Source organism: Macrosteles quadrilineatus, unplaced genomic scaffold, assembly GCF_028750875.1.
Source record: "Macrosteles quadrilineatus isolate MER2022 unplaced genomic scaffold, UCM_ALF_1.0 Scaffold_5__1_contigs__length_97177068, whole genome shotgun sequence".
NCBI classification, from domain to species: Eukaryota; Metazoa; Arthropoda; class Insecta; order Hemiptera; family Cicadellidae; genus Macrosteles; species Macrosteles quadrilineatus.
The window spans coordinates 19215983-19233415 of record NW_026542598.1 but is presented as its reverse complement, the minus strand read 5'-3'; the positions used below and the strand labels follow the sequence as shown (position 1 = coordinate 19233415).

The 17433-nt window shown below is 34.4% G+C and overlaps 1 protein-coding gene across 1 annotated transcript in view; it reads right to left on the bottom strand.

The window, feature by feature from the left end:
• Window positions 1-17433, bottom strand: part of LOC128995144 (uncharacterized) — a 298362-nt gene that overhangs the window by 177661 nt on the left and 103268 nt on the right. Inside the window, exon 2 of the mRNA XM_054420057.1 lies at window positions 11584-11864. Coding sequence (XP_054276032.1) covers window positions 11584-11671 — 88 coding nt within the window. The 5' untranslated portion in view covers window positions 11672-11864. The remainder of the gene's footprint in view (window positions 1-11583; window positions 11865-17433) is intronic.

The window sequence follows — 17433 nt, the reverse complement described above, 5'->3', positions numbered from 1 at the left end:
TAAAATTAATTTAACAACTTCTATTACTATTTGCATATATGGTATAGTTAATGTATTGAATACAATTTTTTTCTCTAAACATTTTCCAAGACATCATTTTTCATCGCTGTTTTAATGTTACAATTAGCTTGAAACACCATAACGAAATTACAATAGCTGGATATGATTCTCTTGTTGTCTGTAATCATTTCAGACCAGAATACGAAGGACCCCATCAGGAGGCAAGACGACCACGTGAGCCTGTTCTCTTATTCAGCAGGTCATTTTCTAAATGGAAGTGGAAAAAGACGGTCATTTTGAGGTAGCTTTTATTGATGCTGGGTTCATCTCGAAGGTACTATGTTATTCAGTTTCCATACCTTGTTTCTACCTGCACCGATATCAAATTTATACGGCTCTCCATAGAAGAAGGTCTCATATGCATAAGCAGTCTTCAAAAATTATTCATAAAATGACTTATTACTCGAATTCGATCTCAAAATACAGGTTCTAGTAATATTTTGCCGAAAAAGGTTGGTGATGGTGGAATTTAAACTCGAACAATTTCAAATTGGCACGCTAAAACATTATAACGACCCAAACATTACACAAACTTAACACTACAATTTTTTTTCTTAGTAAATAACATATAAAGAATAATTCTATATGATCAAATTATTTTCTAATGCTAAGTTAGAATGTCTATATAAGCACGTATACACAGTGCAAGACTTCAAATGATACCAAACCCATAGTGTTACATATGCACGTAGAATGAAATGGTCATAATAAGCTATACTCATTAGCTATTCTCATCATATCTGATCATTATGATCCTGGTAGTTGTTCATGATCAAATTAAACGTAAAACTGACGTGTCAAATATACTATTTAACGACTTCCCTTGTTATGTTACACAAATTACCTAACAGACAACGCAACTACTTAAATAAAATCAACAGCTTAAATCGATAAAAAAAACAGCTCGATTGCGATATCTGTTGTAGAGTTCATTTTAATATTTTGAGCAATTTATTTAGTTAAATGATTCACCATTTAATTGTTAATATTTCTGGAAAACTATATAGTTTATTTTATTTTAATAAAAATTAGTTAAAATATAAGCAACCTGTAACTCGAAAATAAAATACTTTTATACCATTTGTACTTTTTTTATTAAAAATCCATGGTCATCGTCATACAAAAGTTCCTAGCCATATGTGGAAATAAAACTAATTCTCGTATTTTGTATGAAATTACCGAACGTATACTAAAACCATACCTTATATGCAATGAAAATACGTCCGTTTTTTATTTGTAAACGAGAATGAGTCTATTTATCTAATTCTGTAAACCAAAGTAAGAGAATCCCCGGTTGGCAATATGTTTTTGTTTAGGCTCAAGTTGAGGTAAGGAATGGATTTCCCCTGAGAGTAATTAAAATGAATAATGCGCTGAAGTTTATTAGCGTAGCTTTTTTCAACATGTGTACATTACGTGGTTTGTATGGTAAATACGCATTTCCATTTGGAACAGCCGAAAATTTATTTACAAGATAGTTTATTAAGTAAGCTATGTAAAACATAAAGTTATTCGGTACTTTCCTGTTAAAGTGAACATTCATTACTATCGATGATTTATTTTCGGTATATCGATATTTTATTTTTTTATTTGCTATATTGATATGAACAAATTGAATCTTATCAGCTGACAACTACGATAAATAAATATTGTTCAGTATCAACAAACAATAAAAAAATTATATTGAAATTAAATTGTTTTAAACTAACCTAACTAACCAAACTAACCTAACTAACCAAACTTGCTGTAACATTTTAAAATTCCGTTTGATAGCTTATTCCCCATATGCCTTTTGTGTCATCAAACTTTCATTTCTTAGTCCAATATATAGGCTATTATTTTTGCCTAAACAATATTAGTTCTTTATCCTATTCCCTAATACGAGCTATAACTCAATAACACGGTTATTGAACCTGTAGTAAAGTGATTATTTAGTTTGAAGTATAACAGAAGATATTTTAGTTCATTTATACAATAGCCTACAATAATAGCCAAATCTGGTCTTTGAACCTTCAGCTCCCATCCCCATTCTGGAGACGAAAGGACGGACAGTCGACTAGAGAACGCAGTTATGAAAGCATATCATAAGTAGTTTTATTGAGTACGGGTATAATAGAACCAAGTATAACAACGGTATAACTTAGACATGTTTGATATGTATGTATGTCTGTCTATATGTAATTTAAATGCGTTTGAAGGATATTAAAACAGGTGGAATGTGGAAAACAAACATATCAATATATCGAAAAGAAATCATCTATAATAATGAATGTTCCTCTTAACAGGAAAGTACCAATTATTCTTATTGTGAAAAAAAATAAAAGCTTAAAGTATTTTTTCACAGTAAAATAATTATCTTTGACTAAAATAGTGACTTAATCTAAAATATCGACTTTATCTACAATATAGTCCACTGTCGTGAATTTTGTTCATGGAGAAGAGGGAAAATATTTTAAATATTGACGCAAAATACTTTAAGTCTAAGAACATAGTTTGTAATCTGCTAAGAATCATTCGGAGAAATTAATGATAAGTTTTACGTAAACTAGGGGAAACTGTTAAAACCTTGTCATTATCTTTTTAGTCCCTCAAAAGTTGAAAGCGTGCTTAGTGCTTTAACTCCATTTTTAATTTCATTTCTCAGTTCTGAAGACTTTATAGTTAAGCTCTTCTCAGTAAAACATCCGTAAACAAGTAAAGCAGGGGTTTTAAGCTGTTATCTCGTGCATATTAAAAATTCTGTGTTACATATTTATGTATTTATAACATTATTTAGGTAGGCTTGCACTGAATGCTTAAATGAAATGAAATATTATGTTCTAAAGTATTAGAAATGTAATTACCGCACTGCTACGGCTTTTAATATTTAAAAGCTGCACACACGTTTTTAATAATCTACCTAATTTGTAGTATTAATAAAGGTTCACGAAATTGCAAACTTACCAAGGAGTTGTTTTTAAACATGAAACAAGTGATCTTCAACTCTAGTTTTATCTTATTTCATGTAAAATATATTTATATGTAATGAAGTTTAAACAATTAGTTGAAAAGATTACCTTTATAAGTCCAATGCTGCATGTAAAATACAAAATATTAGAAATTTCTATGATAATGCAGTACATATATTTACACAAACTTACATAAGAAAAATCTAACTATAATGGAATACACATATTACAATATAAAGACTCTACAACTGGATGACTTGCTTTAGTAAAACTAAATATATTTCAGAAGCGTAGAACTTTAATACTTTTAAGATGTAGACAGACCCCCTTCTGGTTTACATTTCATTATTTTCGTCTACGTCTATAGCGTGTTTCATAGAGGTTTATAGGAGGTACAAAGGCTTTTTTTGTAAAGAGTTCCAAACCCATTTGATTTGTGGATGTCTCGTGAATCAAACCCGTTCCTCCCACACCAAAGTCCGAAACTCTAAACAACCCACTAGCAACCCGCTAGCAACCCACTAGCAACCCACGAGCAACCCACTAGCAACCCACCAGCAACCCACTAGCAACCCACTAGCAACACACTAACAACACACTACACTAGCAACCCACTAGCAACACACTAGCAACCCACTAGCAACACACTAGCAACACACTAGCAACACACTAGCAACCCACTAGCAACACACTAGCAACCCACTAGAAACCCACTAGCAACACACTAGCAACCCACTAGCAACACACTAGCACCACACTAGCACCACACTAGCAACGCACTAGCAACACACTAGCAACCCACTAGCAACACACTACTAGCAACCCACTAGCAACACACTAGCAACCCACTAGCAACACACTAGCAACACACTAGCAACACACTAGCAACACACTAGCAACACACTAGCAACACACTAGCAACACACTAGCAACACACTAGCAACACACTAGCAACACACTAGCAACACACTAGCAACACACTAGCAACACACTAGCAACACACTAGCAACACACTAGCAACACACTAGCAACCCACTAGCAACACACTAGCAACACACTAGCAACACACTAGCAACACACTAGCAACACACTAGCAACCCACTAGCAACACACTAACAACCCACTAGCAACACACTAGCAACCCACTAGCATCCCGCCCACAAATATGTAACATCGAAAGAAATACCCACAGCAAACTTTCATTAAACCCCGATTTTATTATTGCATCTTATACTAATCTTGGACTAAAAATGTAATTCTTGTTAATCATCTCGATGAATAATTACATTGATTTATTCTTATGTAATAAAGTTAGTTATGTATCATAAAACCATTCTTATGTAATAAAGTTAAAATCAAAAAGGTTTCACAAATGTTCAACTGTTGGTAAAAGGTCAATCGGTGTGGTCCATTAGTACCGAATCCATTAGTACCGAAAGCAAAATAAATCCAATAGTGCCGAATGCAATAGTGCCGAACTCGTTCGATGCTGTTGGACGATTTAAAACTTCTTTCGGCACTGTTAGACGCTATTAAAAACAATTCGGCACTAATGGATTTAAAACTGTTCGGGTTCCAATAGTACCGAACTGTATATCCTTTTCAAAATCGAGTGCAATAGCACCGAATCCAACAGTGCCGAATCAGGTTTTTGGTGTCAAATTGTCAAATATCACGTTCGACGTTGCTGGATTTTAAAATCCAACAGCACCGAAAGAGATGTTTGGGTTTCAGAGCCGAAAGAATGCGGCAACAGTCCATTAGTGTCGAACAATAGAACATTCTCCCCCTTTTCAAATGGGAGGAGTGAGGAGGGGTGATCAAAACAACATGGCGTCGGTATAACAATATGGCGGCGGTGTGAACGAGCCCGATAACATGGACAGCATTGTTGAAAATAAAACGTACAGTACGCCGGTGTGAAAGGCCTTTACTGAATTGGCCGCAAGGGCGGTATAGAACCAGCGAGCAAGGAATACTGTACCAGTATAGAGTGGCAATGTGGTGCGCGGACTGAAGCTGACCGTCAAACCCCGGAACCACTGGTAGAGACATACGGCGCGCCGGCGGCGATGAGTCACCCTAGTAGTGAGCGTCTTACTGAGTCTAGTTGTGTTTCTATTGCACGTTTTATTATCTAAAGTAATAAAACGTTGTATTGGTACATTATTAAAGATAATGAACACTTCCCAAAACAAGACCCTGGAACGAAATCATTTTGTTTTGTTAACTAAGACTAGTAGCACAAAATATTTCACTGTGCGGCTTTACCTATATAGTAAATTTGTTTCGTGAAAAATTCACGAATACCAAATTTAGAAACCTCGTAACTAAAACAATTACGTTTTAAGGCCAGTCGATCTATTCTACTTTGTTTTCCACGTATTTGTATTAGAATAATGTTTTACATGAATTATGTTATATTTATTTTTATTGAAAGGATAATATTAAATTCATGAATGATATCATCTTAACAATTAAAAATTTAGATAGGAAAATAAAACTTAACTAGTGTACATGTTGCTCGAAATCGAGCAATTGCAAAAAAGTAAAGGGGTTATAACAAATAACTTATTTAAAAACAAATGTCACATTTTTTAAAGAGGTTGGCGGCCTCTTTTAACCTTGCATTTGCCTGTCCACATAGACTACAGATCTGTGCGTGGAACGTATCCAGCAAAGCAAGGGGTGAGCCGGTACAGTACAGAGGTGAACTGTACTAAGTTTGTGGCAGTGACCAGGATACGAACCACGACACTACTGCCTTGGGCCCGAAGTCCGCGACGCTACCAACTGAGCCACCGACTCACCATTCCGATGAGTTTAAATTTCCGATGAATTTTCAATGAATTTGCAATGAATTTTCAATGAATTTTGTTTGAATTTCCGATGAGTTTACACAAATATTGCATAACTAATGGAAATATTCACATTATCACTTTTAAATGATATTTTTTTCAACAAAGGTATATTTTTTTATTTGGCATTTGAGAGTATGGTTAACAGAAGATATAAAACACGATAACTTTTTTTTAACTGAAGTTCTATGTTTAGAAAATTCAAATTAAAGAACAATTCGCTTTCTAAACTGTGAATTTTTGGATTGCCTAAGAAAGATGTATTAATGGTTGATTTTATCTTTAGTGATGGATTGATTCCGAATCGTCAATAACCATTGTTACTCAATAACTTGTTGTTTATCAATAACTATTGTTAACAACTGGAGAAAATGCCTTTATTAATCAACAAAAATTTTAATGTAGCATGCAATTAAAGTAATTAATTTAAATCCGGCTCCCGCGCAGCGATGGCCAGCGGCCGGCGTCTGAGTTCGGTGGAGAATTTAACTTCTTACTTTACACCTGCCTGAGGGCTAACCTAAAGGTTCTAAAAAAAAATGTAAATGTAAAAAATGAAATTAGGTTCATTTTGAACAACTTTCTCGCTGACGAAAATTCCCTCACCAAAAAATTAAAAACTTATCAGCAGACCAACTTTTTTATGTCCCAAATTTTACACAACCTTGTTTTGCTACATATTTATATATTTTTCAAAAGGGTTAAAATTTAAATTTACATAATTCGAAAACAATATTACTAAGGTGATATATTTTTATTTAATACCTCAAAATTTCAGAATTTTATCTCCACTTTAAGTGGTCGTTTTGACGGTGTTAATGAATCACGGCGAATTAAAAATATTGTGGTCGCCGCGGGCAGTGGAGCTGTCAATTGCACCTCTGCTTAACACAGAAGGTGGCTTCAGCACATGTGTCCCCTACTGTTTAAAGGATAGGGATTGCCACTCTAGTATAGCACGTATGCCTAGCCTAGATCCAGAGAACTCCGCTAGGGGCAGCAGTGTCCGGGACGATTCTACTGGGCGTCACCCCTGGGCAGTGGTGGAGGTGGCAACGATGGCCGCGTATGCATTCTTGAAACTTCATTGGGTGTAGATCAGCCAACCAAAAACCAGTCGGATTGAGTTGTGGGAGAAGATTGGTGGGGGTTCTATTGTTCGGCTGTCAAGGATTTTGTTGGCAAAATCGTGCAACAGCGCCGAAAGAAAGATTCAAACGTCCAATAGAGCCGAAACAATTTAAAGCGTTGGGATTCGGCACTGTTGGATTTATTTTGATTTCGGAGCTAATGGAATGATTCTAAATTCGGTACTCTTACTCATTTTTAGTTTTCGTTCGGTGGTATTGGATTTTAAAATACATCTTTCGGCTCTGTTACACAAACATCTCTTTCGGCGCTATTGGAATTTAAAATGCAACAGCGTCGAACGTGAAATTTGGCAAATTTTGACTAAAAACATGATTCGGCACTATTGGATTCGGTGCTATGGCACCTTCTCAGGTCAATCCCTACAGCATAACAAAGATGCTGATATAACGGCTTCTACAAAGTGTTTGAAAAGTCTCTAAAGAACCTTAGTATTACGTCATTTTACCAAGAATTCGTGTCTATCGACTATACTTGGTTGGAGTTTTCTTATGACGTAAGAAGTAATCTATAAGACCACATTAAAATCTTTAATCAATGTACATTAATGAAAACATGACTGATCTAAGGATAAATTTAACAGACCACGTACCATATATATACAGTAAAAATTTAGAAACAAAAAAATAATGGTGAAAAAATATGATAGTTTACTCTTTGTTGGCAAATGCTACATAAAATTTTGCAGTAAAAAATTGAATTAAACCCAAAAAATTTAAATTGTTCTATTGAATACACGTAAACTGAAACTATTACTTTTTAGAAATAGATGACAATAAATATTCAAATATCATTGTTAGGAGGAAATTTCAATTGTATTCTTGTATTTTTAGGTTTAGCGATTTACTTTTAGGAAGGAAATTTAAGTTATATTTTAAATACATAAAAATACTTTTTTTACATTTGCGATAAAAATCTTTACTTTGTATATGAAAGTTTTTTTTGTTTTCCCCAGATTAGTTCCTCTTCTGTGAAAATGCAGTAATAATTTTACTATTATTACAAACGTTAGTTTTTATATGTTTGACATATATTTCCGGGTATATTTACCAAAGCAAAGCTAAAGAATGCCATCCTTTACCCAGTTTCACCCAGACTTGACAAAGAGTTAACAACCCCTCAACCCCTACGTCGCCTAAGGCAACTGACGACAGCCTCCTTCGCAAACGCTGAAGTTTGCTTTCTGTGGTTTCCCTCGTAATTCTTTTAGTTGTTTGAAAAGATAAATAATGTTACCGAAAACCCTCAAATTTTCAAACTAAAGCGAGTTATTTAAGTAGGGTAATCAGGTTGGGGCGATTTAACATGTTTAGGCCTAAACGTGTGTGAGATTGAACTCAATTAATAGAATTTTGTTAGTTTGCTTAATGATTAATATTAGCATAGGATATTTAGAATGTTTTTACTTAAACTTTTAATGGTTGAATGAAACCGTCATTTAGCAATTAATCGAATGAAATGTCAATAACAGTATATTCTCAATGATCACCCTCTGTTATGCCGTTCTATTTGGAATAATTTTGTGTTACATTTTCCAATCGATTATTTATCAAGTTACAGTTGTGCCTTTGTTTCATGGTATAGGTAGTTTTAATTATGCCACAATATGCACATGAAACTTAATTCTAACCAAGCTATCAATGTAATCATTCTTCTAACTATACTGGGCATATTGGCTTTCAAATTAATTATGTAATATGACCGTACGACCTAAATTGATTTAAGACACGTTAATTGAAATACCGTACAGGGTTTTAATTACCAATGGCACACGAAACAGATATTTAGTATGGTTTTAATGAGAGATTTGTTTCACGAACGTAATTTTAACAGAGCATGCATTTTTAGATCATATTGAAACTGTATGTTACAAAATTGTTTTTATTTCAGAACGTATTTAATTTGGCAGCCGAAACTTTACTGATAATTTTAAAGATGTATACTTCATGTGCACATGATACAAGGAACTTCAATTTTAGCGAATTTCCCTATAGGGAAGTAGCTATTACCATAGGTGGCACGGTAAGACCTAGACCCGGGACCGATTTACTTTTTCATTTTGATGTCCCCAGAGGCCAAAAACACTATTCGTTCAAATTTTTATATATGTATATATATATATAGACTTACATATATATATATACGTCCGTGAACGCGATAACTTGAGTAATTTTTGTCCGATTTTGATGAAATTTGGTTTAAAGGTGTAAAGCGGGATAAACTTGAATGAGTTCGCGAACCAGCACGATCGGACCATGGGAACGGGGCTTTACGGGGGGTTTTATGGGGTAAAAATTGGTTTTTCTCACTTTTGACCCTCAAAACACAAAATTTCCCAATTTCTCTTTAGACCTTTTTAAAGAGCTTAAAAAACAAATAATTTAGTATATAAAAGTATTTTTGTTCGATTATTAGTAACGGAGAAAATTAAAAAAATTGTAAATTTAAAATTCCCATGTTATTCTTATGGAGAATATTGTCAAATGTTGTAGTTTGCTTGTTTATGAATATATTTTGATCAAACTTGGCAAATTTATTTATTTTGTACTAAGCTATCAATATTTTACTCAAAACACACTTTATTAGTTTCCTTGTAGCAGCAAACCTAGGTACTCGTTAAACCTAAGTTATTAAAATATATTTAACTGGAAATCAATTCAGACAAATGGAAATTCGCTTAGTCGGCAGGTTTGCTGCGGCGGGGGTATTTACTTCTAAAAAGACTTTTGCCATAACTTTGCATTTACAAGAATACTTTTCAATAAGTTTTAAACCATGAATGTTAAACATTATCTCTTGATTTAAGTAAAATGTTAAGATTTATAAAATGTCATTAATATTGTTTTCTAGGTATCAACCCTGTGTAGGTAACAAATTCCCTTCTACTCGACTCTCAAGCCAATATGATGCAACCTCATAGGTTAAGGTGGATACAAAGTTTACACATTCTCCTCACATACGAAAGTTTTTCTTATGAAACTTGACCAATACAAGTTACAGCCTTGGTCTTCACGGATGTTTGGCGCGTTCATCTCGTTTCGTAGTTTTGCAGTTAATAGTTTGTAGGTCAACAAATAAAAAGTTGGTAAAAAAATTATTGAAGTAAATGTGTTACAAAGGATTATTGTAATGGTTTGGGTTCAAGATTCAAAAGTTCAAATTTTTATAGGTATGTTAATGAATGCATTAACCTTCAGTAATTATGGAAATGGATGTACACCATCCTGGATGAACGGTTAATGCATTTTGCATTCAAAATGTTCTTCCATTAAATTAACTGTATGTCACGTCATATCCGTCTATCCAAAAAAAACTTGAGTGTTTTAAAGTGTTTGTGGACTGTTTGAAAAAAAAACTCAGTCAACCGTAAGATTCTCTTGCCGCATTTCGTATTAACGGAACGAACAATTAATTCATTACCTCTCCTGTCTGGCCAACCAAATATAGTATTAGTATGTACTGATTGTTTGAAAGTTCTTCCTGTGCATCCTATAAAGGGATCTAATTCTATGACAACAATACTTTTAAAAATAATAAAATCAAATTATTCAATCATCTGTTATTTTTTTAAACACCTGATTGACGTATAACAGATGATTTTAGATATATTTATACAATGTAATAGTAATATTAGCATTGTTAAAATGGAGAAAAGTGGACATGCATTACGAAAAGAACACAATTCTCTGTTATTATTGAAAAATAATAACATCATTCTTCATAATAGTATTATTCTTAACAAATAAGGTATCATTGAAAACTACATAAAATTTACTAACTTTTAAACTCTTGTAATTATTTTGTAAAGTTAACGGATTTCGTGGAATTAGGTCAATCCATTCGAGGAAACACTACTTTCCGTTGGCTTCTAAAATGAAATTTACTTAACACAACAATCAGTTGTTGATCAGTTATGCTTGTTGACACGAAGACTCTTTTGCAGATTACTTTTTATATTTATTTAACAAACTTCGCTCTCGATATATTCAGTTTAGTTTTCAAGACACTTATATCGGCAAGATATAGCATTGCACCTTTGAATAGTTTTAAAAGGAAATTAAACATTTAAATATTCATGTTATTTGCCTCCTGAATAGAAATTCTATTCGAAATAAATATTTAATATTGCCTTTTACTGTCGCTAATCCTTATACTTCAGTTAACTTAAGTATTCAGTCCGTTCATCGGATTTGTGCAGTGGCATTCTTCCGCTAACAGTATAAGTTTTGATCCGTCTGGCCAAACGTGTTTTAGATATTTCGTAGATTAGTAGATATGTCTGAGTGCATGGTTATTTTAACAATGACTATGACAAGTATTCAACAAAGAAAACGTTAAATTTGACTATAAGGTATCGTAATCCTCAAAACTATGGTCATTCAATTTCAAGGATTGGCCATTGTGAAATATGACATAACTAAACTTATTTTCCATCAAACCATTGCAAGGCTTATGGTGATTCGAAAATGTGCGTGTACTGTACTATCCAAAATGGGACAAATTATCTATTTTTGAAGTATTTAATAAAGTATTTAATACAGTAACAAAAACATCAAACTGTAATTTACCTCGGCGGCTGTTCTGATGACTCTGGTCTACCGGTGGTCGGGACAACGTCAATTCCACTAAATCTTCGGCAGGGAAAATGACGTACATTCTTCGACGCACAACATGGCGCCGCCCCCGATGCCCCCGCCCTCAGGTCACCGCGCCAGTCCCTCTGTAGCGGCCTGTAACAATACAACATGAATACAACAACTGTAAATGACGTACATTCTTCGACGCACAACATGGCGCCGCCCCCGATGCCCCCGCCCTCAGGTCACCGCGCCAGTCCCTCTGTAGCGGCCTGTAACAATACAACATGAATACAACAACTGTAAATGACGTACATTCTTCGACGCACAACATGGCGCCGCCCCCGATGCCCCCGCCCTCAGGTCACCGCGGCAGTCCCTCTGTAGCGGCCTGTAACAAAACAACATGAATATAACAACTGCAAATGACGTAAAGTCTTTGACGCACAACATGGCGCCGCCCCCGATGCCCCCGCCCTCAGCACACCGTGGCCGATCCTCTATAGCCGTAGCAGTTTGTAACAATACTGCTTGCACAAGCTTTTTTGTAACTACAATAATATCTGTTAGGAATTTTGTATTGTTCTTTTACACCCGCGTTACAATAAATATATACACGTTATGAAAGGGTGGTTGGTTTGTTTCTTAGCTATGATTCATCTGCCAATTTAAAATATTTCCAACGTTCATGATTGCATTAAATGATAAGGCTACATTTATTTAATTACTTTATTCAGGTTTAGTTTGTTCTTCTGTTCAATTTTTAACACTAGACAGCTTTGCGAAAAGAACAAATTGATGGTCGTTACAGGAAACTATTAACTTGGGGTGTAAATAAATGAAGAAAGTGGTTTTGACACAAAGCAGTAAAACGTCAGGTCTGAAGCTGATTGGTGGTGACCTTTGTTGCACAACTTTACGATATCCATTTACAGAAACTTGAAAACCTACTTCTGGAGAAGTAGCTTGGTTCAATCTAGTTACTGGTACACCGTCTTGAAGCAGTTCTACTGTTTCCTATTATTCCTTAAATTCAGAAGCTTATGTATAGTATGTTTTCCTTATATAAATTTACTAACAGAAGTGGAAATAGTAATCTTGTCCAAATTTTAAAATCGGAAGCCTATTTGATTAACGCTTAATTTTACGTTTGAGAGCACTTAAATTGACCAAATGTTTCTTTATCGATTAAAGTTTAAATGGGAAATAAAATCTGTCTAACCCCCGTTATATCTTTGTCAATATTCTGGGAATCGAACCAGTCTTTCTTGGAGTAAATGTCGATCGTTAGCTAGCATCAACAAGTCAAAATTATTACACTACTAGTGTCCCTGTCGCTCGAATTCGAGCAATTGCTAAATATTGCAGGCGTTATTTTAAAACGAATATCAACCAAGTCAGCAAATATTTGTATCAAACTGTTAAATTAACAAACTTATTGACTGTTTACAATTAACATTACTAGTCTACCTGTTGCTCGAATTCGAGCAATTGCGAAGCATTACAGGCGACTCAAATGGAAATACTCACAATCTACACAACAGTTAGATATAATCAAAATCTTTTGTAAACATCTTATCTTTTTTCAAAAAGCTGATCTTGTTTTTTTAGTGTTTTCTACAAATTTTTCCCTCTCATAGCCGCATTAGGTTGTCTATGATAACGATTATAAATATAAAAAAAACATTATTTCCATTTCTTCTACTTGGTTGTGTTCTATGACTTTTTCTATGTTTCCATTGTTTGCAAATCGGTTATTTCAATGATTGCTCATGAAATGTAGAACAGTGTTAATTCAGTTTTATTTTTAGCCTATATCAAATTGTCCAGGATTTCTCGCTCTTTTCCATTCTAATAGGCTAATTACACTTACCCAAGTTTTCTACAGATGCAATATGCCAACGAATATCACCTACGTACAATCTCCAAGAAGTGGTAAAAAAGGCTGAAACCAGAAACCAACCCATAAAATAGATATAAGTTAGATTTTAGGATTTTCCACTGATTTGGTAATAGAACATTATATTGCAAAACATGACACGATGCAGAAGAAAATCCATTTTAAAATCAGAAAAACCCATTGCAAATACTGTATTTCATTTTGATAAATTAAATGAATCACAATTTAAATATTAACAGCTGTTTCATTAAAAAGTAGTGTAGAATTATGCATATGGTCGTATTGTAAACAAATCTGAAGAGGCAACTTTAAAGGCTTCTGGGGCAGAGCCCCAAGGGAATTTACCTCGTTCCTCTTTTGATGGCTCATCTACAGACCAAGACCTTTCTTTAGAGACCCCTACCAAGTTTTTACGCCCAGGCGTTCTCTCAAATTAGCTGTGACAAAAACCCCGTTTTTCTCCATAAGAATAACATGGGATGGGAATTCAAAGGCCACTGGGGCAGAGCCCCAAGGGAATTCGCCATGTTTCTCTTTTGATGGCTCATCTACAGACCAAGACCTTTCTTTAGACACCTCTACCGAGTTTCTACGCCCAGCCGTTCTCTCAAAATAGCTGTGACAAAGAAAAACAGTTTCAAATTAATATATAGATATGTTATTCTTCTCACTTTTGATTTCTGACAACAGCTGGAGTTTCATAACAATTTTTGTTTCCAATGTTAATCTTATGGAAAAATACGAAACTTAAAAGGGCTCCAGGGCCTCACTCTCTCATTATTTCCCTAAAAAGAAAGTTTCCTGCACAACTTCACGTTACGCTCTTTCCAATGACACCAAAAACATGACAATCGGTTTAGTAGTTTCGGAGGAGTACTTGTCACAAAAAATCCGCTTGCGTATTAAATAAGTACTATTAATATATAGATAGATAACTAATATAGTGTCATATTATTTTTTTAATTGGTTAAGGTACCAGATAAAAACATAAACAACCTGAGTTCTACATAAATTGGACTAAAACTGAACCTATAACTACTGTCTTCAATTGATCTATGAAGGTAAATATATTGACAAGGGAATATGTTAGATCTATGATTTGGTGACGTATGCTATTCGGTGGTGTATTTGCTAATCTATCTTGATATAATTTTGTTATTACAAAGGTTTTGCCATATACCATGGTACTTCATCTGACAGTATAAAAAAACAGTATTACCACTTATTCACAGAAGAGGACATGGAACCAAAACTTGGACAATCGCTTTATTAAAGGAAATGCCCAATTTGGCACTCATTTTAGTGTGGTGTAGTTAAGACACAGAAGTAGGAGAACTTACTTCAACCTCTCCATTCAGTTCGGTTTCCATAATACCACAGGTAACAGGATTATTATAAAGTAACAAATAACCAATAGAAGTTTGTAAATCAAGGAGTTGGGAAAATTTTACTTAATAGCATAATCCCTACTCATCCTTCTATGTGGTTAAACTTAACATTCATAAGTATTCAGGTAACTTTAGTGCATTTACCGCATATGGACATTCTTCTGGAAGCAGCTAGAAAATAGTTGGTATATTTCTTAATTACATTTTAAATGTTTTATCAAGTTTTCCCAGGGCTTCATTTACACTATGCTATAGTTTAACGGAAAACTTCGTCCGTTTCTCTACCTATTTCAGGATTCCAATGAATTCCTACATATAACTCCTCCTTCTTTGCCAACAAAGATACGATTTTACTTTAAATCGTGGTATTTTGCAAACATTGAATATTTTAAACTTCTCAACGTTTATTTAAGCAACTTAGTATATATGAAACGTGTAATGGACATAAATAAAATTCGGTCTCGTTTCGTAAAGTACAATTCTCTAAATTTTTTGTAAAATTTGCATTGTCAATAATATTATAAACAACATAGGTTACTGCTTCCCTCATTATTATGCTTTTATTATTCAGTGACCCATGTGACAGTAGCTTTCATAAATAACACCAAGTCGCGTGTGTAATGTATCGACCTACTGCGTCGCCCGCCGTGCGTACAGTTACAGACCACTAGACAAAACATACAACGACATTCAGTAATTTACTGACCACTAGACTAAACATACAACGACATTCAGTAATTTACTGACCTGACCACTAGATAAAACATGCAACGACATTCAGTAACTGACCTGACCACTAGACAAAACATACAACGACATTCAGTAACTGACCTGACCACTAGACAAAACATACAACGACATTCAGTAACTGACCTGACCACTAGACAAAACATACAACGACATTCAGTAACTGACCTGACCACTAGACAAAACATACAACGACATTCAGTAATTTACTGACCTGACCACTAGATAAAACATGCAACGACATTCAGTAACTGACCTGACCACTAGACAAAACATACAACGACATTCAGTAACTGACCTGACCACTAGACAAAACATAGAACGACATTCAGTAACTGACCTGACCACTAGACAAAACATACAACGACATTCAGTAACTGACCTGACCACTAGACAAAACATACAACGACATTCAGTAATTTACTGACCTGACCACTAGATAAAACATGCAACGACATTCAGTAACTGACCTGACCACTAGATAAAACATACAACGACATTCAGTAATTTACTGACCTGACCACTAGACAAAACATACAACGACATTCAGTAACTGACCTGACCACTAGATAAAACATACAACGACATTCAGTAATTTACTGACCTGACCACTAGACAAAACATACAACGACATTCAGTAACTGACCTGACCACTAGACAAAACATACAACGACATTCAGTAACTGACCTGACCACTAGACAAAACATACAACGACATTCAGTAACTGACCTGACCACTAGACAAAACATACAACGACATTCAGTAATTTACTGACCAGACCACTAGACAAAACATACAACGACATTCAGTAATTTACTGACCTGACCACTAGACAAAACATACAACGACATTCAGTAATTTACTGACCTGACCACTAGACACGTACATTAAGTAAGATTCAGTAATTTGTTGACCAGACCAATTAACATGTAAATTAAGTAAGATTCAGTAATTCGTTGAAAAGACCAATAGACATGTACAATCAGTAACATTCAGTAATTTACTGACCAAACCTCTTGATATGTACATTAAGTAAGATTCAGTAATTTGTTGACCAGACCAATAGACATGTACAATCAGTAACATTCAGTAATTTACTGACCAAACCTCTTGATATGTACATTAAGTAAGATTCAGTAATTTGTTCACCAGACCAATAGACATGTACAATCAGTAACATTCAGTAATTTACTGACCAGATCCCTAGACACGTACATTAAGTAAGATTCAGTAATTTGTTGACCAGACCAATTAACATGTAAATTAAGTAAGATTCAGTAATTCGTTGACCAGACCAATAGACATGTACAATCAGTAACATTCAGTAATTTACTGACCAAACCTCTTGATATGTACATTAAGTAAGATTCAGTAATTTGTTGACCAGACCAATAGACATGTACAATCAGTAACATTTAGTAATTGTTGACCAGACCTCTAGATATGTACATTGAGTAAGATTCAGTAATTTGTTGACCAGACCAGTAACATTTAGTAATTGTTGACCAGACCTCTAGACATGTACATTAAGTAAGATTCAGTAATTTGTTGACCAGACCAATAGACATGTACAATTAGTAACATTCAGTAACTTTTTTACCGGACCACCAATAATAAAATGAAACTGCTTGCCCTGGTATGTCTAATTTTTACCATAGGGTTAACTTTGTGTTGAAGGCTCTGCCACCTTTGGGGTCAATATCATCCAACGTGACCAGTATTGTTGGTTGTGTAGGTAAGAATGATTTTGTAATTTCATAAAGGATTCCATCATTTTTGCGGGATAATTACTGTACTTATTGGTT